Genomic DNA, 26,786 nt, shown 5'->3' on the forward strand with positions numbered 1-26,786 from the left:
TATCGAAAAAATAGCAGCTAATTGAGCTTTCAAGTGACAGTGGGCTTAAAATGCAATTCCGTGATCGTGGTTTGGCTCGATTCTCGATTTCGCCTTCAGTGAGAAGTGAATTTCCCGAATTATTTGAAGAAGTCGAAAATCGTCATGCAGTTTTCTACAACCTATCTTTGCGAGAAACGATTTTCATCGCTACTTCAAATAAAAACAAAATACAGAATTCGTCTTAGTGTGTGCGCCGATCTTCGACTGAAGTTGACCAATATTGAGCCAGATATCCAACAACTCTGCAAGGTCATCCATCCATCTCATTAAAAGTAAATAGTAAATTTCATTTATTTGTTTAATAAAAATTAAAACTTTGTTTTAATTTTTATCCACAAAATTTAATTTTTTATCTATATATCCGGCCTGGTTGGCCGACTCTCCAGCCAAAAGGCTGGGAGTTCAATCCCACCGTGTGCATGGATGTTTGTGATTGTCTGTGAAAATACTAGTGGTAGACAGCGTTGGTGTAGATGATGATTGTTGTTGTGGTTGGTGAAGATGGAGAGTTGTAGAGTAGGTGCCCTTCCTCGATATGTCTTTGGACTACTTGGAGATGTTATGTAATAATAATATCGACAAGCTTTATATGTTCATTGTGCATCACAGAGTTTGAATTTGGCACTTGGAAATGCTATATCTGTGACAAATGAGAAATTTCATTGGCATAATTGTAAAGGTACACAATTTCTTCAATACCACTAAAAGACAGGACGTCCTTGTTGTTTATAATATTATAATGTTAATATCTTTTAAGATTTATAATATCTTTATTTACCTTGCGAAAAATATTTGCGTGCACCTTACCATTGTCTAAAATAATGCAACAATCTGACGGTGACCTCTTAATTGCCCTAAATTTGTTGATGATGTTGTGGCTCAATTAAATACCGTTCGTGAAACACGAGATTCTTCATTTAAAGATATTTACGATGAAGCCTGTATAAAAGCCAATAATTTTAATATTGACATTAAAAAGCCAAGGACTTCATCAAAACAAACATTAAGTCCAATGCTCCAGCCGATTCTGTAGAAGAGTATTTCAGGAGAACTATTTCATTCCATTTATTGACCAAATATTGACTCGAATTCATGAACGTTTCACTCGGCACCGCAACATTTTGAAATTTTTTTTTTTTTCTCTTCTACCAAAGAAAAGATGCTGCAACAGCAAGTGCAATGGAAGATTTTCGTCAATTGTGTGAATTTCATGCCGGTGATTTGCCTTATACAAATCCAGCAATTTTGAACGCTGAATTCAAGTTGTGGTATTAGAAATTTGAAAAACCGTTTGCAATAGCTGCATGCAAAAATGGCGTTGATGCAGTTTCAAAGTGTGACAAAATGATATATCCTAACATCTATAAATTATTAAAAATATTTGCAACGCTTCCGGTAACAACATGCGTCAGTGAAAAGTCATTTTCTAACTTACGCCTTTTAAAAACCTATTTAAGATCTACCATGACACAATCACGATTGAACGGACTAGCTTTGCTGTACATATATACACACAGAGAGAGATTAATGTAACCACGACTGAAATAATTCAAGAGCTTTGTAAAATGAAAAGAAAACCGGATTTTATTCTTTAGATAAATTTTTATAATCACATAATGAATTTATTTAATGAATTTTATTGAATGAATGAAATTTAACGAATTTTAGTTTAACGGATAAAAATATTTTTAATGCAAATTCATTCATTGTATTGAAAATATTTTTATCCGTTCAACTCGCCCCTCCCCCCAAGATTAAATCCTGGGTGCGCCACTGATCGTCAGCATCTATAAAATTAGGTTTTCTCTCTTTCTGTACGCACACATGCAGCCGACCTTAGAATATTGTTCACTTTTCGGAGTGGTATCCCAAAGATATCCTAAAAACGCTTGAATCAGTGCAGAAAAGAGGCCATCTGCTGATTAATGATTCCCACGTCCACCAGTTCATTCTTCTCTTGATGTCTGTTTTTGAATGCCTAATTTATCCACTCTCCTAAATCTTAAGACATGTTGGTGCTATTTATCATAGTTCTGTTATGTCATAGTTCAAAATCTCCGATTTTTTTTTTGGGGGGGGGGTGCTCTTCTTGCATTCATTCTTCCTCCTATTGCTAGCCTTTGGAATACATTCCTTTTAGCTATTTTCTAAATCTAAATAATACAATGTTCACAATCGACGCATTTCCCATCCCCCTTTCAAATATCTGCCGCTCCTCAATGCCGATCTAGTATATACAGTGGGTTACAAAAGTCAACATACAATCTTAGAAACAGCATTATTAGAGAAACTATGAGAATTTGAGAAATGATACGTTTGTTATAGTAAAAGATTAAGTATACATACAGATGTCTAAGAAAAGGAGAAAATCTCAAACTAATATACAAGAAACATATTTTTAATGAAAATTGTATCATAAAAGTCTGCATACAAAGGAAAGACAATTAGAAATGTGCATGATCCATACCTCCACAAAATTAATATCGTGTAAGTCATCCTTTGGAATTAATCACTGCTTGTAATCTGGGCGTTGACATCTCAAGAGATTTTGTGGTATCCAGTGTAATTCAGACCATGCCTGCGTTAATGCCCCCTTCAAGAAAACACCCAAGAAAAAAAAAAAGCGCTGTCGAGTAGAGATAGTGTGTTTTCGAATTCTTCTCTCAAGTTCATTCCATACCAAAAAAAAAAAAAGTATTTAAATTTAAGGATAACTTTCCCAAATTTTTGGGAAAGCGTTCTTATTAATTGTAAACGATTTGCTTTATTCCTTGAAACTCATGATTTCATTCCTCAAACCACCAAGAACAACACACGCAGTTATCGGACACAATACAATGGTTAGTCTCTTGGAATTAGGTCTCCACTGACTGGGAAATGAATGGAGCTGTTCAGGTATCTTATAAAGCATCCACTCCTTGACTATCTTGTCCTGCGTGTTTAGGGTCATTAACCTGCTGAAAGACTCATTGTTCCAAGTCCTCAGCCGTTGACATGTCTGTAAATTGTCCTGCAATGTCTTCGAGTATTGTAGTTGGTTCATTGTACCCTCGATGAAAACTCATTTCCAAAACCATTACATTGCTTCCACCATGCTTAAACGTGGTTGATTATACTCTTTGGCAAAGTTGTATTTTTGTCTGATTTTTTGAGGTTATTACAGGCTTTCTTCTGGGAACTCTACCATTAAATCCTTTAGTCGAAGAATTCTTCGTACCATCTCGGTATTGCACAGTTCTACCAGCCGCCGTTGCAATATATTTCGTTAATTTTGGAGCAGATATTTTTGGATTTGACTTGACTCGACTCCATTTAGAACAGCTGGATCATCGCGATTACTTCGAGCTTTATTGGACACATTTCTGGCTGACTTGCAATTTGGACACTGCTTTTTCTAACAATGTTTGAAATCTTATCGTAAGATTTTTTTGTTCTCTCATTCCGCAACTGTATTATCACATTTTTCATCTCCAAAGAAATTTCTTGTTGAGTCATTTTAACTGGCACATTAAAATGAAGTTAATTGCTTAAATTAAATAAGAACGAATTCGTACCGCGAAACAGAAATACATGTGCTGGATGCAGATTTTTGTGATATTAAAAGTTAGTTGCAAATTCGTGCGAATTTATTTTGTTTCAATCATTTATTATTTTGCAGTTTGTTTTACTCGTAAAACATTAGGTTACTAAACATGTGAGGTTTCCCAAACGGTCATATACATTTTGAGCGTTGTATGTTGACTTTAGTGACTAACTGTATGTTAAACCTTTTCTATGTAGGATTAGCATAAAAATTTGGGATTCATCATTTAGTTCAAAAAATGTAAAAAGAAAAAGTTTTGATTTATCAATATTCTTAAATTGATCCCTGCAGTTGCGAATGTGGTATGGCGAGTCTAGTGTAAAATTTAAGTGCGAAAGGGTGCAATGATTCTTTCACTCTACGATAATAAAAAGGAAACAGCAACCTACGTTGAATATGCTCTGTTGTAGTTTATAATGCTTTTCATTAATAAAAATAGAAAACATCTTTGGTTGCAGTACGAAGTTTTTCTATGCTGCTGCAGGGATCAATTTGAGAATATTGATAAATCAAAAAAATTTTGATTTAACAATAATCAATTTTATTATTGTTAAAACGTTCCAAGCCACTGTTCAGAGACTTTCATCTCATCTTCTGCAATGTAGCCTACACATTCTTTTGAAATGCCCATAGCCTGAGCAATTTCACGTACATTGACTCGCCGGCCATCCAGCACCATATCGTGCACTTGATCAATGATTTCTGGTGTTCTTACACTTTTTTGGACGTGCTTCACGTGTATCATCTTCAAGGCTGGTACGGCCACGTTCAAACTCTGCAGCCCATTTCTTAATTGTCGAAAACGAAGGAGAAGGGGCCCATAAACTTTTATGAACTTCGAATGAATTTCTTTTGGCGTTAAACCTTCTTTTACAAAGAATTTTATAACCGCACGATACTCTATTTTTTCTTGGGAATTATAGAGACCGGATGGAATGGAGACGGTCACTTCAAAAGACAGGATGGTATGCTAGTTATTTATTCAGGTGGTGACCCAAAACATCATGGGTAGCTCTGATACTGAAGACAGCTCAAGCAAGAATCCTTCTTGGTTATAACTATTAATGATAGGATACGCTCTATTAGACTTAAGGATCAGCCTACCAATATCACAATTGCGGTAGTGTATGCACCCCCACACGGATAGGTCTGAAGAAGAGAATGACGAATTCTATGAAAATTCTCAAACTGTTTTGGAGTATGGCATGTTTGGTCTGGATGAACGTAACACCCGTGGTGAAACACTGTTGAAATTTGCCCGTGCTAACAGATTAGTTATTACCAATACCTGCTTCCAGAAACATCCACAATGGACCTATACTTGGACATCTAACATTGATAGGTCAAGGCACCAGATTGATTACATGTCTTCCACCGCTGGAGAGCGGTGGAAGACAAGCATCTCTGATGTGCATACTTGTCCTGGAGCAGATTGTGGTGCAGACCATCAGATAGTAAGAGCCAAAGTAAGACTAAGACTCCGAAAACTTCCAGGTCAGGCACATCCCACTAGATTGGATGTTAGAGTAATTCCTAGTGGATTCACAGAAGAAACATCAACACGGTTGGATGATTTTTTGGAGACCAATGAAGAAAACTCACCAGAAATGCTTTGGAAAGAAGTCAAGACGATAATACAGGATACAACGAAGAAGTATCTCGGCCCAATAACAAAACCAAGAGACCCATGGATATCAGATTCAACCTGGGAAATAATCAAAAGAAGGCAGTTGGAAAAACAAAGAGGCACAGGGACCGAAGAATACAGGAGATTATATAGAGAAGTCAGAAGAGTCATCAAGCAGGACAAGGAAAAGTTCTATACTAATAAATGTGAAGAAATAGAGTTCCGGATGAGAAGGCATAATTATAAAAGGATGTTTTATTTACTTCGTGACTTAAAGCACAAGTTTAAACCTAAATTGAATGTCATCAAAGACAGGAATGGATCATTACTAACAGAAGATTTGGAAATCAAAAACAGATGGAAAGAATACTGTGAGGAACTGTACAGCAGAGTGGATAAAGAAAATGTGGAGTCCTCCCACCAAGAAAATGTTGATTTGGAACCTCCTCCACTTAGGCATGAAGTTGAAAGAGCAGTTAAGCAGCTCAACAGCAATAAGGCCCCAGGTGCAGATGAAATCCCAGCAGAGTTAATTAAGGCCACAGGGGATGGAGGAGAGTGGTTCATAGATTGATTACAAGGATATGGGAGACAGGACCATGGCCTAGAGACTGGAAGAAGTCAGTTTTCATACCGCTACACAAGAAAGGTGATAAGAAGGCATGCAAGAATTATAGAACTATTAGTTTGATATCTTATGCAAGCAAAATTTTATTAAAGATCATGCTAAATAGGATTGAGGCCAAAGCTGAGGCAGAGATGCCCGAGGAACAAGCAGGTTTTAGGAAAGGTAGGGGCACCAGAGATCAGATCCTTTGCCTTAGACAGATCATAGAAAAATATAAAGCATTCAGACTTCCTCCGGTAATGTGTTTCCTAGACTACTCTAAAGCTTTTGACTGTGTTGAGCATGTGAAACTGTGGAAAGTAATGAAAAGAATGGGTTTTCCTCAACACACTATCAGGTTGATGGCCAATTGTGCAAGGAGCAAGAATTCACGGTAAGAAAAGGTGTTGGATTGACTGACTGGCTTCAAGTCGGAAAATGAGTTAGGCAAGGATGTTTACTTTCTCCTCACTTGTATATATGCGATGGACATCATGCGTGAAACGTTGGATGAGCTCAAGACAGGAATTAGGATAGGAGGTAGATTGATCAGTAATCTGAGGTATGCTCATGATACAGTACTCTTTTGTAATGAAATGGAAGAACTAGGACTAATTCTTGACAAAGCTAACAATATCAGTAATAACAGAGGACTTCAACTCAATTCTAGCAAGACAAAGATCATGATTCTCAAAGGAAAAACAAACAGAGATGCTCTTGAGAAAAAGTGTATCTTAATGGAGAAAGAATTGAGGAAGTCAGCAAGTTTGAGTACCTGGGAATCCATTATTAATGTGAAGAATTGCTGTTCAGAAGATGTCAGAAAAAGGTTAGGAATGGCTAAAACAACAGTCAGAGACCTGTCTAAAATCTGGAAGGATGGATTTATCTCTATGGGAACAAAGTTGAGGATTTTGAATGCAGTTGTTTTTCCAACAGCGACTTATGGATGCGAGACTTGGAACCTAAAGAAATCAGATAAGAAACGGATATCTGCTTTTGAGATTAGTGTTACAGAAGGCTGTTGGGGATATCATGTACTGAAAGGCGTACAAAGGAATGGGTGTTAGAAAAGATCAGTAGAACTTTAAGGCTCATGAAGGATATTGACAGAAGAAAGTTAAAATATTTTGGACACATAGAAAGGATGGAAGGAGGACTGCTCAGAACAGTAATAGAAGATAAAGTTCCTTGAAAAAGAGGAGGGGGTAGACCCTCAATGAGATGGATGGATGGAGTGTGTGGAGTGACTGATCTTCAGAGAGTTGAGGCTACCAGAAAAGCAAACAACAGGACTACATGGCGAGGCCTGGTGTGGAACATCACCTAGCATCGGAGTGACCATACTGCATCTGTAGATGCCTGGTGAACATAGTCTAGTATAGTATAGTAGTTTGTAATCTTTGATTCGTAGCCCCTGAACTACAACTTCCTATCTACTAACACTCCAAGATCCCTAGCCTCATCAGTTTCTGCAAACATAATCCCAGTAACCTAATACGACATTGGATATCTAATCATGCCGAAGTGAATGACTTGACATTTACTGACATTGAACTGATACCCATTTTCCCATGCCCACAATTCCAGTCAATTCAAATCATTCTGCAGAGACTGCATATCAGCAGCTTTCCGAATTACTCTGCCTATCTTTGCATCAATGGCAAATAGCTGTATGTCGCTTGTCAAGGTTTGTTAAGGTATTAAAGAAATTGGTTAAATACAGAATTCAGGACTCGGTGGATAGGAATATGATATTTTAAAGAAGGGGAAAGTCATTTGCTTACTTTTTATAATATTTCCCCGTCCTATTCTCCCGCTCGCATTAATCACAGAAAATTATCGCATCGCGGTGAGCGCTACTGTTGCCCTCCATAGATGTGACTGTTCTTTCACTGGAGCTTATTTCCTTTTCGGTCTTCAAGGATTTTGTGTATTCAATTTGCCTTTGATAATGCTATCCGGAGCCGCCGAAACGTCAGGTTGCAAAAATTTAGTTTCTTCAATAAATTATCTATTTCATCCCATTCTATTTAAATTTTTTATTCCAGAAACGGTAACGTCTATCAATTGCAATTGTTTTATACCTTTTCAGGTAAAACTAAGTTATTAACACCGGTTTCTGAATGTTTTTTTTTTTTGGAAATTGTATCAGAGTGGATGTGGCATTTACACACCATGGCGCTTGACTGCACCAAGGAAGACTTCTTGGTTTCGAATCTAGTCTTCGACTTCAGGAAATATTTCTAAGCCTTTTTTCGACCGGTTTCCGAGTTTGTCGATCTCTGGCATGGCCAAACGGGTTTTTTCTCCCGGAAACTTAAGAAAATCGACCGCAGAACCCACATATACCAGACATTAAAATATATTGTGTTAGGGTTATGGACCATGAGATGGCGACGCTTGTTGAGCCGTCACTCTTCACTGCGTGCCACTTAATTAGTGATAGCCTTGGGCCAGCTATTTCTGATTGGGTACCAGTGCAGATTGAACTGCCCACTCAGTGTCCAAAAAGTTAGATAGGGCTAAGCGGCATCGCTACTCCCTATACGGGAATAAAAAAGGCGTTACCTAATTTTTTTTATTGTTTTTAAATTTAATGAAAAGAAATGGTGAGAAAATAGTTATTTATTTAATCTTTCTAGTTCAAGAATGAAACCGGAACTCACGAATTACCAGCCGGTGGTTAAGCACTACGTCTGTCTTCGAATGAATAAATAAAAAAATACACAATGTTTCGAAACACACTCCATCATTTTTCTCAACAAAAAACTATAATTTGCCAGCTAAAGTACACTTGTTAATTTTATGAACAGCTGTACATTTTTGCTCAGCAAAAATTCCAGCTGCTCCACCTTGGCAAGAAGTAGTACTCATAAAACCAGCAATGAACATGAAATTTTTTTAAAAATAGCACAAAATATAAATAAATAATAAATCGTCCAACGATTTTGATTCCCCGAAGGGAGTAGGTGATGCCCTTCTCGACGGAAGATCGACAGCCAGTCAATTGCACCCTTAATAGTCAATGATAGCTGGCTTAAGTCCATCAATGATTCAGAGGAATTCGGAGAGGAGAGTCTGGCAAACAACTGTCGTAATTTTGACTCTAACACCATATATATTATTTTCTGAAACAATGCCGGGTCTAAGGTCGATTTTCTAGTTTGGCATGGTTGAAACACGAGGTTACGGAAGAAAATACTACTTGGCCCTGCCAAAGATCGACTAACTTATGAACCGGCTGAAAAAAGGTCTCAAAAAGTTTCTCTATCAGATAAATATCATGAAACGTACAATTCTAAGTTTGATTATATTCCTCACTATGGAAGTAAACATCATCTCCATTCGGCTACAAGATAGAGACACTAAAAAGAAACTCTTTTTCTTCGATGCTATCATAATTCCGGTCAGTTTTCGTAAAGAAAACGTCAGAGAAATCTCCGATTACTACTGACGTCATTCACTTCTCGTGAGTGGAGTTTGCGTAGTATAGTTGGCTTCGACAATGCCCTCTGGTTGTTCGAAAGACTTAGGTTCAAATCGCGTTTATTACTATGACACCATCGTGTCATAGTAATATCATCCACAGAAAACGTTTGTTTTTTGTCTAGCCAATGCGTAGATGACTATGGGAAATCACGTCCAAGCTAGAACAGCTCACTCTTGCCTACTTTGATCTTCCGCCATGAAGACATCAGAAGGATGCATACAGCTCGATACCGACAAGTTTTCCGGTCGACATTTGAGCGCAATCGAAGACAACTGTCTTCGATTGCGCTCAAAACTTGCGCTTTAGAACAACCTTTCTGTTTTACCGACACCAGTGTTTTAATGCGTTGTTGGCATCTCCTCGCCAAAGTCTGCACATGCAACAAGTATTAAAAAAGGGGAGATAAAAGTCAACTGTAAATCTCTGGTCCGATCCACCTTGCCTCACTTCTTTCGCATACAATGAAGGTCTAATTGATGATCTCCAATATGGACTTCACCACTTTCTATCTGTTGAAAATTTCCAAGCCAATCCCGTCTCTCTATGCGATGATTACTTAAAGTTAGGTAGAATCCTCTTTACAAAGTTACAATATTATAAATTGTTTTCTGCTCTTTGCAGCAGGATGGATACTCTCTCTCTCTCTCTCTCTCTCTCTCTCTCTCTCTCTCTATCTCTATCTATCTATCTATCTATCTATCTATCTATCTTAGTCGACCACTACGCGTGTCATAGTGAATGGTCTCTCTTCAGATTTCTCCACTCATATCAGAATGCAAATCTATACTTTTGCCCCCACTCTTTGCCCTATTTATCTTCTCTTCCTGATCTCAAAGGTCGATCAGACCCTGACCCAGGGTTTTGCTGATTACACTCCATTACTTTTCTTCATCTGGAAAACCTTGCAGGGCACAGTCTTCCAAGCTTCACAAATTTCCATACTAATCTCTTAAACTTAATCCAAAACACAATACAGTCTTGTTTCGTAAGAATGACCTCGTCCAACTCCCTTACACATTATAATACGAAGATCTTCAATGAAAATCAGATTTTTCTTGGACTGAATTACATCTCTAGCCTTCCGTGGTACAAACACATCTCCGCCATAACCTCACACTCCAGTAGCTATACATTTCCACTGAAGACATCGCTTCTCGTCTGTACAACTGCATAAATCTGCAATCAGTTCCACCCTCTGTTCTTGCATTGGGTTGTGGTGGTGAACCAAATACCTCCACAAGATTGCTTGATGCTACGTTAAATAGAACTATCCACTTAACAGATGGCCTTCTTTCTGTGAGAGACGCAGCTGTCCAATCGCTCCTCCGCCTTAATCTCTGCACTCAAAACAAGATCAACTGCTAGTCAGCATCATACGCGGTTTCAGTTTCAGACTCCTGAGCCCACTTCTCGCATTGCTGTTTCGTTCTATCTCCTTCCCTATTTCTTTGACATCGCTATCCCATTTTTGATAGCCGTTTTTGGCAGATTGAGCAAGTGCTTATTGACAAGCACATCATCAGATTCCTGATTTCTCCGTGACCACCTGACATCTACACAGAACACTGATATATTTTTTGCAATCTCTCATGCACCGTATTGATGGTTGTATGTGCGTGTGAACTTTTATGCCTCGTGCGCAGAAGCCTATACATGTTCTTAGATAGAATATTCTCAATGGGGAAGTTGAACCTCGAGACATCATCCACCCTTCTGTTGGAAAACCTGAGCTCGAATCACATCTCGGACCCAAAAAACTTTAATTCATAGCTAAAAATGTATTAAACTCATTCCAAGATGAACTGGTTTTTTAATTTCAGAAACTTGGGTTTCATGAAGCATCGAGTAACATACATTAGTTCTTTTTCTTGTTCTAGAAATGCAGTTCAGAAAAAAATTCCCTGCGGCCTCCTTAAAGAAGGTGCCATGGAAATAACATGGAACTGAATTATTCAAGTCCATTACATGGATAAGCCTGATTTGTTTGAGATGTTTTCAGACTGCATTATAGTCCCAACATATTACAGTAAAGACTACAGTATGTTGGGACCATACATGAGATGTTGGTTGGTCAACCAATAGTACGTTAGTACCGTGCATTGGAAGAGAATTTGCAAACGATGAACCTGGATTTGAAGACCTGCGCATTATATTTCTTGGGAAACACATGGGAGGGAAGGCAGTTCCACAATGCAGCAGAATGAATGATGAGGAGGAAGAGAGACGAGTATGGAGTTGGACTGTGAAGGGATGTTGGGTGGTAGATGCACGTGTTTCAATGGATATGGTAGATAGAGAGAGGTGGACTTATTGAGCATAGTTCTGATGAACATTTACCATGGAAATATTTATACAAGATCCACGCTGTCGATACTAGGCGACTGTGAGAGAGCGGTTGGAGCGAGTTGGTAAGAAATTAGTCGTTAATCAGTCTGACTGCTCTCTTCTGTATTGTGTCAAGTATTTTTGGGGAGCACTTATAGTACCCCCCCGAGATATGCGAGCAGTACTTGATGGATGGGTGGATTTGTTTTTCGTACAGGGTTAATAGCTGTTCAGAGGTAAAGTAATGCTTTGAGAGAAAGAGAATTTTTGAATGCCTTCGAGGAAATGGTTGCGGTTATGCCAGGAGAGTCTTGATGTGAATGTAATCCCAAGGGGGGGGGAGAGGAGAGATCAACTTGCTTAGAAATTGGATGTTGTCAAAGGTAAGGCTGGGATATTATGTTTATTTTTTGCGGGAAATCAGGTATAACTGTGTTTTGCAGTCATCGAAATTGAGGTGGGTTAGTCCCAGCGAAGAATGGGTCAGAGATCAGAAATTATGGTTGCAGAGGTTGTTTCTTTGTGAGTTTGTTTGGTGCAAGGTTTGTCAAGTGAGAAGGAGGAGTGTAGTGTACTGTTGTCGGCAAAACTCTGTGTTGGATTGGTGTTCGGCTGGAATAGTCATTGCTCTATAGAAGAAACAGGGTGAGATCAGAACCTTTTTCACCCCAGCATTAGTTGCATGGTTAGAAGATAGGGAACCATTAACCATCGCACGCATTGTGCGTTCAGTGAGAAAACTGGCAACCCATTTCGGAAGTCAAGGGACAGACCAGATCCAGACCCAGACCCAGCTTTGGAGATATCTTGTGCAACCACTTGGGATTCGTCTAACTTTTTCAGGGTGCTTGTTCAGAGGTGTGAAACGTAGGTGAGGAGATCCTTCGTTGAATCGCATTGATGGAATCCATGCTGGCAGTAGTTTATTAGCTGAGTACTTTCAAGATGGCATAGAAGTTAATTCTCACTGTTCTGCAAGAAGAGATCTTCAAGCAATTTCATCAAATATGCAAGATGCAGTTCTTGAACTCGATAAAGTTGCTGCATGAATTAGCATTAACGGGCCCCAACAAAAGCTCGAAGGAAACAAAAATTATCGGCCATTCGCAGAAAAGAGTTCAAACGAGGCGAAACGTGGACTTTCCATGGCGCCTTGTTGGTAGCTGATTCTTCTTCTCTCCAGAAAGTTCACTCCGGAGGTTGGTTGGCTTACGACATCTCATTCTTCCGATGATGGCGTGTCATCTCTGCTAATGTCACACACACACACACACACACACACACACACACACACACACACACACACACACACACACACACACACACACACACACACACACACACACACACACACACACACACACACACACACACACACACACACACACACACACACACACACAGAGCAAGCTCCATCACCATCATCTTTTCCCACGAAAGCTCGTTTCGCTGAACCCACTTTGGTTGCACAGAAAAAGGTAGAAGAAAGCAAATTCCGACTTTTTTCCCATAATTTTTTTTTAAAAAAATTCGTGTTTTGTATTCGAATCTTCTGAAATAATCAGATCTTTAAACAAGACAGAATTTCTTTTTGGATTACTTAATTATCAACTGTTACCTCCTTGGCTTCCAAAAATTAGTTTTTCTCTCTTTCGGCCGCAGTCTTAACTGATCGTCAATTCACCGCACGAGTCTCGCCATTGAGTACTTCTCAGCTTTGAAGATGTGTCTCAAAGAGCTTCCTAAAAGTACTTCGTGAAGTACAAAAGAAGCCGTTAGGTGATGAACAACCCGTTTGTCATCAGTTTGCTGACAGGCTTTCACACGAACGTCTGCTTTCTGCTCTTCGCGATTTTCGAAATCATTTCTGGGGACAACACACATCATTAGAATCGACGTCGATAAGTCTCTTCCACACATCCCAGCCGTTCTGTTCCAAATCTCTTGAAATACCGACAGCACTTAGTCATTGCCTTTTGCGACTTCAGCTTCAGTCTTTCCAGTTATTGGATTTTTTTTTTTGCTTATTTTTCCCCTATCCTTACCCCAGTGCCTGTTTATTATTGGATGTTGAGCATCGGCTTGTAGATCACAATTACCGAGAAATATTTCTCAGTGAATAACAGAATCCGTCTGATGATGTGGCGAACCACGTGGGTGCAAACACCTGCAAAGTTGTCCTTCCTCACATCCTTAAAGTTGCGGACAAAATGTATCAATAATATTGCATAACTTTAATCAGATGTGTGATGCGCACCACACAAGAAATTGCACAATTTTTAGATTTTTTCAGTGGTTAATTTAAAATCACCGACTGAAAGGTGGACGACCATCCGCAGGTCCACAAACGAGTGCTGATTCCGCTCGCCCACCGTAGAAAGAACCTTCTTCATTTTTCGCATGATTCGGCAGAGGGAGCTGCTGCAAGCCGTCAGTGCACTTTTTCTCTTTCGCAAGGTTGAAGGGCGTCTTTCACAAAAGGGAAAAAAAAAAAAAAAAAAAAAAAAAAAAGAGCAGGCGCGGCTCCGCTTGGCGCGACTGAACGCAGCAGCGATCGATAGCCTGCATGGCGTCCGTCGGTGCACGTCACACTCGGCGTGTGCGTCGACGAATAAACTGCGTCTGCCGCACGAGCTCAAGTGCCCGGATCAACTCGCTGCTTTACTGGATGTGAAGTCCGCTCGTGTCGGGCGGCAGCTGTAGCCCCAAAAGTGTCGGATATGGCCGTCGCTTTGGACCTTTCACCTCCGTGCTTGTGAAGGGGACATCATGTCGACCCACAGGGAAGGGGACGGACATCACTACCAGTACGTGGGGCCCTACCGCCTCGAGAAGACGCTGGGCAAAGGACAGACAGGTAGGCTTAACTTGCGTTACTCTAAGGATGGTTCCAATGAGGGCTGCGGGGGTTGCGGGTGCAGCTGGGAGTGACCACACGGCCGAAGATAATGCTTTGATGGCGGTCTTGAGTAGCGTTTAGAAATCCTCTCTTCCTACCCTCTGTGAGTGCTTTTGTGCGTGTGTGTGTGTGTGTTGGAGTCGAGAGTAAAACGCGGAAATTATTCCGAGTCCGCTTTAGGCGTGAATGGAGAAATCGTTTTTCATAAAATGCTTTGCTTTTATCGTAAAAAATGCAGCAACAGCTGGGTTGTTGACACCCGCGTTTCTGTTACTATAGCGACTAAGAGCGTATTATTTCTGTAGTAAAGCGAGATGGAAATATTTCGCCACGTTGCAGCTGTCAGCCGTGCATTGTTACGTACAATAAATACCCCTCCCGCCTCCTCCCCTCCTTCGAACTACTCCACTGCAGTAAAAGTGACTCCCATCACCCAATGTGCGTTCTGAATCGATAGACAATTGAGTTGGACGCCGAATTCGGCTCTTTGGACAGAGCGGTGTCATCGAGAACTGGTTAAGAGAGGTTCGCACTCCTTACACGCCACGGATTGCATGCGATGTAATGTGGGTGGCCGTAGGAAATTATTCAACAGCCTCTTGGGCAATCGCGTGGCTCTCTAGGGATCCGCAACCCCCGCCGTAGGAACAGTGCGCTGCCGCACATGTCTTCTCTCATTACAATCATTTATGAGACCGTAGCACACGAATGTGTGTAAATTATAACGATTTATAAGGCGTACCACAATGTGTGTGTGTCAAATTGCATTGTGGTGCGATACACAATCGTTCCACTGTGTTTATTCATTCAGTTGTGATTATATTTCATGATATTCTGTGAATGAAGCTTTTGTTACGATATTTCAAGTAGGATGGTTAAAACAAATGTTTTATTCTAATAATGTATCAGTTATTAATTGACTTCCCATATCTGCAAGCACGAGAAAAAGAACCAGTTAGAAAAAACCGCAAGAGGGCGCTATACATTACTTTTTTTTTTTTTTTTGAAGGAAAGGTCTCGTCTTTACGGGGCATTATAATATTCGCACTCACTGCGAACAGCCAGGCTCTCTTGTTATCCGGAGAATATCGATGCATGCTGACAATGTGCCGCATCTTCCCTTTGGCAGGCTTCGTTACCAGGGAGACGTCACAGTGTTTCCTTATCTCCCGCTTCTACGGGGTTTGTGTCGAGTTTTGCACTTTCATTAACCTAACGTGTCGTAGAATGGCACTGTGGCGCCACCTCTTTTTAAATTAGGTAACTAAAGCATCCGTGCTCGAAGGCTGCGGGGGGCTCTCCGAGGAATAAGAAGGGGGGATTACTTGGCGACAACGGATTACCAGTCGCGCTCTTGTTTGTCTGTGACAAGTGCAGCGATGCTTACTGTCAACGGGGTCAAATTCTCTGGCGGTTATTTCTTTCTCTTCTTACGGATTGCGAGGAAGCAATCCGTAAGAAGCTGGGGGAGGCTTGAGGGAGCGACCAGAGGCGTCCTCTTTCGCATGGAAATCCACTAAGGCGTGACTGAGGTCGAATGTTGGCGCTCTCTGACAGGACGAAACCCAAATTTAGTTCGCTCCTGTGGTTCCTTTCTCAATGGAAATTGGGCGAAACCTTTTTTCTACGATCGTTCGCCGATGAATAAAAGCATGACGGAGAGTGGATGAAGAGATTCCCCAAATAACGAAATTTTCTAAGATTATTTCTATTTTCTTAGAAGTGTTATCCAAGAATTCGATTTCTGTTTCGATATTATCGCCACACGTCGCGGGTATTCGTCAACATTTGAAGATTTCACGAGCTACATTTGATTTCAACCTCACGTCGCTTCCCGCAGTGTTTCTGTGTAGCACAAAAGCGACCTTTACAGGGGAACTACTTGCGAAGTGGGCTGTCATTACCAGGCGTTTTTCCAATCCGTGTTTGATAAACTGATTTATTTACCAATTAAATAACTCGTCTGCTTGTGGGATTGTACTTTTTTTCACGACATTACAGAGAATTCACCGATCTGAATTGAAGCACATTGCGGTAATTGCCTTAATAAGAGATGCATCACATTAGATAATCCATCACACGTGCTACGGTTTGTGCTGCATTTCTAGAGAAGCAATTTCGGTAATGGCGAATGCATTCAGTCTCTTACTTCATCGTCATCATCTTCTTCCTTCTCTGTCGCGTGATCTGCGCTGGGTGCTCCGGTGGAACAGAAGAAGAAAGAAAATGCACTTAATGATGCTCGCCGAATACTTAAATTTGCTTTCTTCGTTTGTTTTTGCGCGCGTGTGGTTTGAAAAAGGTCATGTTCTAATGGTGGCGCTGCGAACTCATCCCGCTTGAAATAAAAGGACAATTAAAGCTGAGATTTTTTCATATCGCTGATACGGAACATTTGAAGAAGTCAATCCTAAGAGGAAAGAACGAACAGTGTGCAGAGACAACGGAGAGCGACATCTGGTGGGCGGAGGTGCAACAAGCGATACAAACAGTTCTAGGCTGATCTCAAAGTAGGCCACGTCCAGACAGAACGGCGTAATCTTCGCTTGAGAGAGTGGTGGGGGGGGGAGAGAAAGATCGAACTGTGCGCGATGAAGCGAGCCACGATTCATCGATTTGTCGGTCGATTTCTGGTCCGCGCGTGTTTGTGGAAGCTGTAATTCATGTGACCTCGATAGGTCGGAGAACGGAGACGGGAGAGTGAGAGATGGGTGGCCGAGGTGATTAAGGGATCTCCGTAGGTCATCGCATTTGCTAGTTTCGGAAGCCTCGGAGTTGTTCGCCCGACGAACAGATATCACGCGCACGTGGGAGGAGAACGACGGAAACGCGCACTCTTTGTTCCCTTATGAAAGAGGGAAGGGCCCTTGTCTTTCTTCAGATTTTCTCACTTTCTGATGTTCTTCGCTTTGTCGTAGCAACAGACGCGACCTTTTGCCTGGTCGACCTCGTTACTTGCCGGATCCCGTCCACGCCCTTTTTTTTTTTTTTTGCTCGCGGATAAATTCGGAGTGCGATGTTTGAAATGATGACCCTCAGTCGTCCTTCGCCATTGGAACTCTCCGCTCGAGGATGCGCGCGCGCTCGTGTGTTTGCTGCTTTCTGCTCGGCTGCTTAGCAAAGCCTCGGGAACAGCGGAGAGCGTCGTCCTCATTCACGTGCGGACGCCGCCTCTGGAGGGGGGGGGTGTGTGTGTGGTTCGTCCCTTCCAGGTGGCAGCACGTGCGTCGGCTGCTCCCTTTCTAGCTAGGACTAACGTGGCGCAACGGTATCGTCGCCCGTCGAGTACCCGAAGAAGGTCAAATGTGACGTTTCTCGTCGCTTTACTTTTCGACGGTCACCAAATTTCCTCGTGGATGGGCGTTTGTGTCCTGGAATGGATGGGTTACTTACGAGCATCACCTGGGGCCACGTGCCATTGAATATTTCGATAACATTCAAGCACCTTTGCATCGTTGAGGAAAACTTCCGGGCCTGCTCCATCGTTTGCATTTTGCAGGACTTTTCTTTTGTATTTTCGCCCGAGACTGACCTTTCTTCTGCATATTACACCGAAGTGTTGCTTTGTCATTCGAAACAATTCCTTTTTTCTCCAACCAACCTTCTTGCACCCAAATCATCTTCCTTCCCACTCTTTTCGTGTTCCTAAAACTCGACTGAAAGCGGGAATGACCTTAACGTCGCTAAGAACTGAATCGTTTCTTGTAAAAGGGAGTTTTATTAATCTTCTTCAACAGCCCTTTCTTCTCGTTTTATTAAAGCTAAGGTCTTTTTTCGGAATAAATTTCTTACATCGTAGCAACCTGAGAGCATCTGAAGAGCTCTTTCTCTTCTCCGTCAAAGGGGGATGCACATTTCGAAGCAGTCAGGGAATTCCTGAGTGCCCTGCCTTGAAAAACGAGGTCGGCAGAGTGCAGTCGACTTTTTTCCTCTTACCGACTCATTCTGTTGTCCGATGCAACACATTTGGCCACCAAGGGTAGGGAATGGTTCCCTGGTCTCAAAAAATTGCTTTTAAACCTGTGGATTCGAATTCCACTGCGCTGTGGATGTTTCTGATTAGGTGGTTTGCGAATGTCATGACCCAGTGCGAGAGCAGTACCCCACCGACTGGAGAGCAGGGTTTCCCCCCCCACGTTGCTAATGTATTTTTTTCTCAGGTGCGTCAATCCGACAGTTGGTTAGCAGCACGTCACAGCGTCCTACCTATGCTCTGTTTTGATTTCTTCGTAGCTTTTTAGCTCCACTGAATGTTGGAAGATTGTTCATCGGAGGTTCTTGGTCTGCCTCTCGGCTTCTCCCATCACCTGCATTATTTCTGTGATGAGTCCTCCGGGTGGTGTCCAACTGGGCTTTTCGTCTCTTACTAACGTACTTAAGGACAAGGAAAAAATAAGTGCACGTTAAGTTGTGATTACCATCATTTATTCACGAGCCATCATTGTTTGTCTGTTTGACTAAATCCGCGTATCTAACCTCCTCTTCGAGTTCACTCTCTCCGCTGTTGTTACCCCTTTTTCTTAATTCTCTCTTTTTATATCAACCCTACAAACGAGATGCCGGTGAGGGGGAACTGTTGAGTAGAAGGAGCCGGTGGTAATAAGGGTGTAGTAGTTTGAGAGGCAATGATTCTAAAGAACTTAGAGTAGAATCTGCAAGGAAAGTGGAAGACAAAGATGAGCTGGCAGAGAGGAGTAGGAAAAGACCTCAGAAAGAGTGGACACAGATGAAGAGAGAAGCACAAAACAGACTCAGTGGAGATCCGTGGTCGAGGCCCTGTGGAGTGAAGAGCAGGAGTGAGTGGAATAAATGACCATGAAAATATATAGAAAAGACAGAAAGAGAAAGCTGTGAACGATCACTGATGAACCCGGATGCATTCTTGTGGACAGCATCTCGAGAGAAGCTTTTGGTGCTTTGATTGCCACAAACGTCTTCACAACATTCTGGGAAAATGTAGGATTTGTAACGCGATGTCATCTCTGCAGAGAAGAAGTGTTTCTTGAGTACTTCCTTTGTTTGCCGTGACGATTTATGTCAAGTCAGAGGATTATTCTGTCTTTACTTTACTTTACGGCAAGGATTATGAATAGTTACGTTTTCATGAAAGAAAGACGTAACCCCCCCCCCCTGTGAACCTGCAGCGGAGTAACGATCGGTTTCTCTTGAGAACTAACGTCTCCAAAGAACACCTGGAACTCGCTTACGGGTGTCACTCAGTGCACATGCGCCGTGGGAGAGACACGAGAATGGGGAGGGTGAACAGCGGCACGGAAGAACGCTCTGCCTCCGATTCAGCCGTTTAGCGATCGATACTGCAAGATCCAAGATCGAATGACCTTGACTAGTTCGCGCGGGTGTGCGCGAGGGGATTCATTCGCTCTTTTGAGCTCAAAAGTAGCGAAAGGTCAGCAAAAAAAATCCCGCCATGTGAAATAAAAGTGAAATGACCTCCGGAGATTATTATTAAGGAGGAGTTTAAGATGGTTCTGGATGCTGAAGAATCCTTAATGAAACCCACAAGAATCGACTGTGGGGAGGTCAACCTGAACCTCCTCGCATGTGGCACAACCGTAAGGTTTGCCATCGGAACACCTTCCTCCAATCTTTGATCTACTTGACGCGAGATCGACCTCTAATTCGAGTTGTGCTGGTTTGGTACAAAAAAGCGACGTTTTGTTTGTCTCTTCGATGATTTTAAAGTTCCGCGTTGCAGCACGAGAAGCAGAAAGTGAAAGAAAGAAAAAAATCCACTTTCATTTCATCGTTGCCTGCTGACACAACACTATGGAGAACGAAGAAATCCACATTTTGGTGGATTTCTTCATTCTCCTAATAAAGTTTTTTTTTAAAGTAAAATCTGTTTTTATTTTCTTTCTCTTCTTCCTCCAATCTCCATCCATCCATCCATCCATCCATCCATCCATCCATCCATCCATCCATCCATCCAGTGGATCCGCTGCATCCCATGTCCTCTTCATCTTCGGCTTCTCCGGATTATGTTTAAATATTTTCCTATTCGCCACTTCTTCCCTCCCTCTCTCCACTCCAATATTTCCCAAATTTCATTTTTTTTCTTGTTTTTTTTTCAAGTGCGTTCATTTTGCACTTTCGTGTTTTCTTAAGTGAAACATCGCTTTTTCTTAAGTGAAAGGAGAACGTTTACGCAGACACACGAAGACGTAAAACTGAGAAATGCGTTTAAGTTTTTATTTAAGTTTGTAAATAAAAAAAAGAAAACGAAATTTTCAAGAAATCAGTTTCTGATCTTAAAACACTTCAAAATTCCAAATGAAAACGATTTTTTTTATTTAAGAAAAATTCTCTTTCTCTCCAGTCTCATTTTCTCTTCTGTCTGTCCCCCTCCTCCCCTCCAGTTGCAGTGTTAACATCATGCAAAGAAAATCCATTTGTCGGTCAGATGTCACGACGACGCACATCAGCTGACAATTTGTCATCTTCTCTCCCTTTGGAGTGTTGTCGGTTTTTTATTTTGGAGGTCTGCTGCGTCGTTCTTCCTCTCCATAGGACAAGAAGGGGGGGGTGAATGTTATGCTTCCCGGTTACAGTACCCCGGACATCTCCTTCACTTCGCTGGTGTTATATGAACCAATTGGAAATTCTGTTCCCCGAAATAGCGGATAAACTTTGAACTTCCTCGTGAAAGGGTTCAAAGGAGACTTCCACGATTTGAACCTTCGTGAAAGGGTTCAAAAGGGCTTCCACGATCCCCTGGCGCTGCTTTTCGAGCGACATAAGCGAACAGCAATCTCGAGGCACGAGGCTGTTTGGTGCCACGCGCAACTGACGGGTGATCGATTGGGCGAGAAGGGTTTGAGGAATGTTGGGAGGCGACGGTCGACGTGTGTGACGTTACAAAAAATAGTACACCAGCTTCAAAAATAGCACGCGATACACGACCACGTTGCTCCCCCCTCCCCCCCCCCCAAAAAAAACATCTTCCTCACATACAAAATGGAGGACTTCTTATCGAAAAAAGGACTTTTATGGTTTACGCGAGCGGCACAGAAATGCACGACTGAATAAACGATTTTTTCTTTTTCCAGTGAACTGTGCATATTTCCGAACATCTTCTACGAATATCCATCTGCTCTCATGTGCTAATCAGTACGGGATTAGCCCGACGGAAGGATTTTCTCTCTCCGCCGAGCAGAATTCTTGTTCCCGTCGTGAGGTCCTTGTGATTTACGGATCGTTGCTATAGCAACGGGAGGAGGAGAAACCATAATCGAGTGGAATTTTTAAAGCTTTTTATTGCGAGTTAATCACCGAAGGGAACTCCCCTCTCGTAATGAGGGCTGTTCGCGGGGGCCTTCTCCAAGAGGAGCCAGACTCTTCGAATGTGCACTTCTCGCAATTTGCGACCTCCCTTTGGAAGCGTACGGATGGAGGTCACGGGGCTATGAACTCCGCCAGAATGTCTCCCAGCTGTCGGAAAGGTGGCAGCTCCGTACGGGGAGGTGGGAGGAGCGACTACTTTACCGCATGATTCATCAGCGGCAATATCATTTCCGACCAAACAGTTTCGTCATCCTCCATCGGAAAGATCAGCTGTCGCCACAGATGGTCGCCAGCTGATCCGAGTGTCCTGCCGCACCCTCCCAGTGCTTTTCTGTAACTGAACTCTCCCGCACGCAGCTCGGCACCACCTGGGGCGTTCTTCTCGGCTCATATAGCGCCGCGTAGACTGTGACCTCGGTTGGTGGACTGATTTCGTAAGTTACGGGCGAGGAAACGGACTCGGAATTCCCATTGCACCTTCAAGGAGTTTTTAAACTATTTCGGTCTGGCCGAGAAATTAGTCGAAATCGTAACTTCATTCTGTTAAAACCGTTGCCGACATAAGTCGATGAGAATACAACTTCATAACAAAAAAAATGCACCGACTTGAAGACGATGTGCACTGACTCACACGCGCACGCACACACTTTAAAAATTGTGGATTTTCCAATCCTTCACGTGATATTCGTGTGATTTCGTAATCCGGGAATTTTTCTATTGACTTCATAGCGAAGTCTGACTCGAAATGCTGTTTTACGAAAGGACCCTTTTTTCTCGCCAGGAGCACTTTTCCGACATGTCGGGAGAGCTTTTACTTTCGTCTCGAAGTTTGGGAAGATACGAAGAGGTTTGGTACTTTACACGCCCCCCCTCCCCACAGCGATTTACTTTTGTTTTCATATTCGAGAAAAGCACGTTCCCTCACTCAGAGAAACAGAACGAATATAATTCCGCTTTCAACGATTCTGCGGCTCCCATCAGGGGCTTTCGCTCAATCGAATAGCTAATGATTTCGCTGTCACGTGTGCTCCCTCCAGGTGAGTCACGCGCGTGTTTTGTTAGCCAGCTGGTGCTGTTTGGAGTTGCTTTGCGAAGATCCTCGCTAACTTCTCTTTCTATCTCTCACTCTGACTCTGCTTTTGACTGACGTTCAAATTCAGTTACTTCCGAAACCTCTCGCGTGCACAAATGATTTCGAAAAACGAATTTCAACGTTAATCCTTCGACATCAGCGGTCTCCGTACTCAAAACAAACAATAGTTTCCGCCAGAGGACGCTGAAAGCTAAACAGAACATCGTTCATTTATGGTCACCTCGCTTGACCTTCCATTGTTGTAGGAGCATCTGTTTTTCATCTCTCTCTCTGTCTGTCTCTCGTGTTTGTACCAGGTTCCCGTTTATCCACCGTCGTCATGACAACGGTTCACACATCACCAATTCACAGGCACTTATGGCCACATAAACAGCTTTACTTCCGTCGCTTTATGGAGGGGAAAAGAGGGGAGGGGGAATAAATTTGGAAGCAGTTCATCCGCTAATGCACTAAATACTACCTTACAGAAAGACAGAGATAGATAGATAGAGAGAGAGAGAGAGAGAGAGAGAGAGAGAGTTGTCTTTCATAATAATTCCTTCCCCCATCCCTACTCTTGATAGAGGTGTTAGCACGAACACACACACACACACACACACACACACACACACACACACACACACACACACACACACACACACACACACACACACACACACACACACACACACACACACACACGAGCGGTCACCATTAGTTTGTGAAGGTGTATTCAATTTTGCATCTTGATGTGGCTTTATTATTTTAACGCTCTTTTTTTAACAATCTGGAACTAAATCCTTTGATTTGAAGGTCTTTCACTGTTCGCCAATTCCTTTTTAGCATAAAGAAAACAAAATAAAATTCAGCTTTCTAAGAATGGGAACGTAAGAAAACGTAAATGAGCCGATTAGTAATACAGACACGCTAAGCAAAAAAATATTCATTAACGTAAAATTCAATACGAAATGAATTGAACCAAAGAAAGAAAAATCAGCAATGAAAGATTTCAATAAATAACTTTTATTATTAAAAGACCAGAAGATAAATGATAAAATATACAAAGAGCCAACAAGTTTCACTAGCCACTGTCTAGCATTTTCAAGGGCTGAACTGGTGTGAAAACAAATGCATTGAGTTACATTTCAAAAACATACACTTTAGTAACTGTTAGGCCGTTACATTTGATCTTTCTGTTTGAAGGCGTGCATGTGTTCGAAAGCTTCAGTCAGATACCGGTACATGACCACGTGTTTTGTAGTTGTTTGCATATTGTAATTCTGTCGAACTGAGAGAGATGATGAGATTTTTCCATATGTCTTTAAGAACAATGCCCTGATTTCTATTTAAATTATTGCCTGTGCGTAATACCACAGCTGCTTCTTTGAAAGTTCTGTATCTGTAGTCATTCTCGATGTAAGGCATAGAACTGTTTTTCCAATCAATAACGTGATTTGATGTTGAGAAATGATGAGCTAAACCAGATGTGATGATTCTATTATGATTGACATCCCCCACATGTTCCTTCTGTCTTATTTCAAAACTTCTGGAAGTCTGACCAATGTAAGAAAGGCCACACGTGCATGGAATTTCATATACTCCAGGACATTTGAAGAAAGGTACCTCATCTTTAGGTGATCCTAAGATTTGTCTGATCATGGTAGTTGGTTTAAAAACCACTCTGATGTTATGAGCTTTTAACATTCCCGTCAATTTTGTGGAAACTGAGTTAATGTATGGAATGACAGCTGTGGACACATATTGGGGTACTGTAACACGTTGGTGGTGGTTGTATTTAAATAGCCATTTGTTTAAAATGTTAGAAGGGTATCCATTAAGAGATAGAGTGTTAGATATTAGTGACAGTTCTCTCCGTACCTCTGTTTCTTTTGAAATCGACCGTAAGGCTCTATTACGGAGCACGTGAATGATGCTGTGTTTTTGTGATCTATGATGGTTGGACGAATAATGTAGATATCTACCAGTATCTGTGGGTTTCCTGTAAATGAACAGTTGGAAATTGTTATCTTCTTTCTTCACTAGGATGTCAAGAAAAGGAAGTTCTTTGTTCTTCTCTAGTTCTATAGTGAATTTGATCTTATTGTGTAGTGAGTTGATTTTGTTCAGACATAGGAGAAGGTTTTCCATGGTGTCTTTCCAGATGATGAACACCTCGTCGGATCTCATATTGAATATGTCTCACACTTTCCTTCTACAGTTTTTTCCACGATAAATGTGCTCTTGTGCATGACTTTAGTTTTCTTCCAATGTTTCAAAGAGATAGCTCCGCATGTTCTTCAAGGTCAGATCCGGTACTTACTATACTTTTTATGCTCCTTGGGACGAGCAGACCTTCTGGATTAGGTAAAATAAAACAAACTACAGGAGAAATCATACCTAGAAAGCGCGGAAAGATTGTTTTTTCGGAGAGGACCGGATGCTGCGTGAATATTGAGAACTCAAGAATTTCAGAGATACGTTCAAAGGCTCCTTCCTTCAGGCAAGGAAGGAGCCTTTGAACGTATCTCTGAAATTCTTAGGTTCCTCCACCTTTTGACCTTCCATTGCAGCTTGTTATTTTTATCTTCAATTTCTTTATTCTTAACTTCATATTAAAATACAATTTTTGAGTAATCGCATGTGCAACCTAAGAGCAACAGTCTTCCAAGTTACGATAAGCGTATACACTGAGTATAAAAATGCACTGTGAATAAAAAAAGTAATCAAAGAGCAATCCAGTTTTACATTTTCCACATGAGCCTGGCTGTCTGGACATGGATATGCTAGGAACCATTACCTAAAACCAGTAATATATACAATTGTTTTGAACAGAGATTCCTCATCTCTGTAGAAAAATAAACATTCTTTGATTAAAGATTTGTATTTGTTTGAGTTAGATTTACTTCTTATTGTTAAAGGTGGTGTGTGTGTGGAGTATTTTTGGTGATATTAAGTATAATGTTTGTGTATTGATTTTTTTATGTAGAAACTATGTGTATATTTATGCCCTTCTAAAGAAAATACCTACTTTAATATTTATGTAGTCATTATTTTTTTCATGAGTAGCAGTACCCTATAAGCGTATAAATATCTAAGGGACCGTATGCTTAGTATGATGTATTTGTTGCAGATCGCAGCATCCTTGTATTTGTTTCTAGTTAAGGTTTAAAATACTTTATTCTAACCCAAAACTAGAGGTTTCAGCGTAGTGAGATAGATTCCCCCCAACTTAATACACCATACTGTAGTGTGTTTTGAATCCAGGCAGAATATAATATTTTTAGCATATTTAAATTTAAGAATCTGTTTAGGTAGCAAAGTCTGTTTAACATAATCCTTACTTTATTTACGACATCGGTGATATGCAGTTTCCAGCTTAAATTACTATCAATTTTTAATCCCAAGTAAGTTATTACACTGATTTTTTCTATTTTCTCGCAGTTGCAATTTGAATTTGTCCTGCAATGCCAATCGTGCAAAATTAATTGTGCAGCGAAGTTCATTTTGCCAGTTGTATTTCGCAAGTTTAAATTTCCATATTTAGTTTTTGAGACATTCAGACTGAGTTGGTTTGACTGGAACCAATTTGTTACTTTTAAAAGATTAGCATTCACGATGGTTTTCATTTGTTCGGCTGTGTCCGTAGAGAACATGAGTACTGTATCATCTGCAAAAGTATTTATTTTACTGTTTAGTTTAAGATCGGAGAAGTCATTGATATAAATATTAAATAAAATTGGTCCCAAGACAGATCCTTGTGGTACACCGCAGTCCACTGTTTTGGAGCTGCTACAGCTGTTGTTTAGTTTTACAATTTGTGATCTGTCATTTAAGTA

The 26,786-nt window shown here is 41.2% G+C and overlaps 1 protein-coding gene across 1 annotated transcript in view; it reads left to right on the forward strand.

Annotated features, from left to right (window-relative positions):
- The first annotated feature begins 14,442 nt into the window (after positions 1-14,442).
- LOC150106172 (serine/threonine-protein kinase BRSK2-like) overlaps positions 14,443-26,786 on the forward strand; it is a 193,530-nt gene continuing 181,186 nt past the window's right edge. The window contains exon 1 of the mRNA XM_090393904.1: positions 14,443-14,534. Within this exon, the coding sequence (XP_090250030.1) occupies positions 14,447-14,534 (88 nt within the window). The 5' untranslated portion in view covers positions 14,443-14,446. The remainder of the gene's footprint in view (positions 14,535-26,786) is intronic.

Source organism: Typopeltis vanoorti, chromosome 6 (genome assembly GCF_054136105.1).
Source record: "Typopeltis vanoorti isolate ZY-2024b chromosome 6, IOZ_Tvanoo_1.0, whole genome shotgun sequence".
NCBI classification, from domain to species: domain Eukaryota; kingdom Metazoa; phylum Arthropoda; class Arachnida; order Uropygi; family Thelyphonidae; genus Typopeltis; species Typopeltis vanoorti.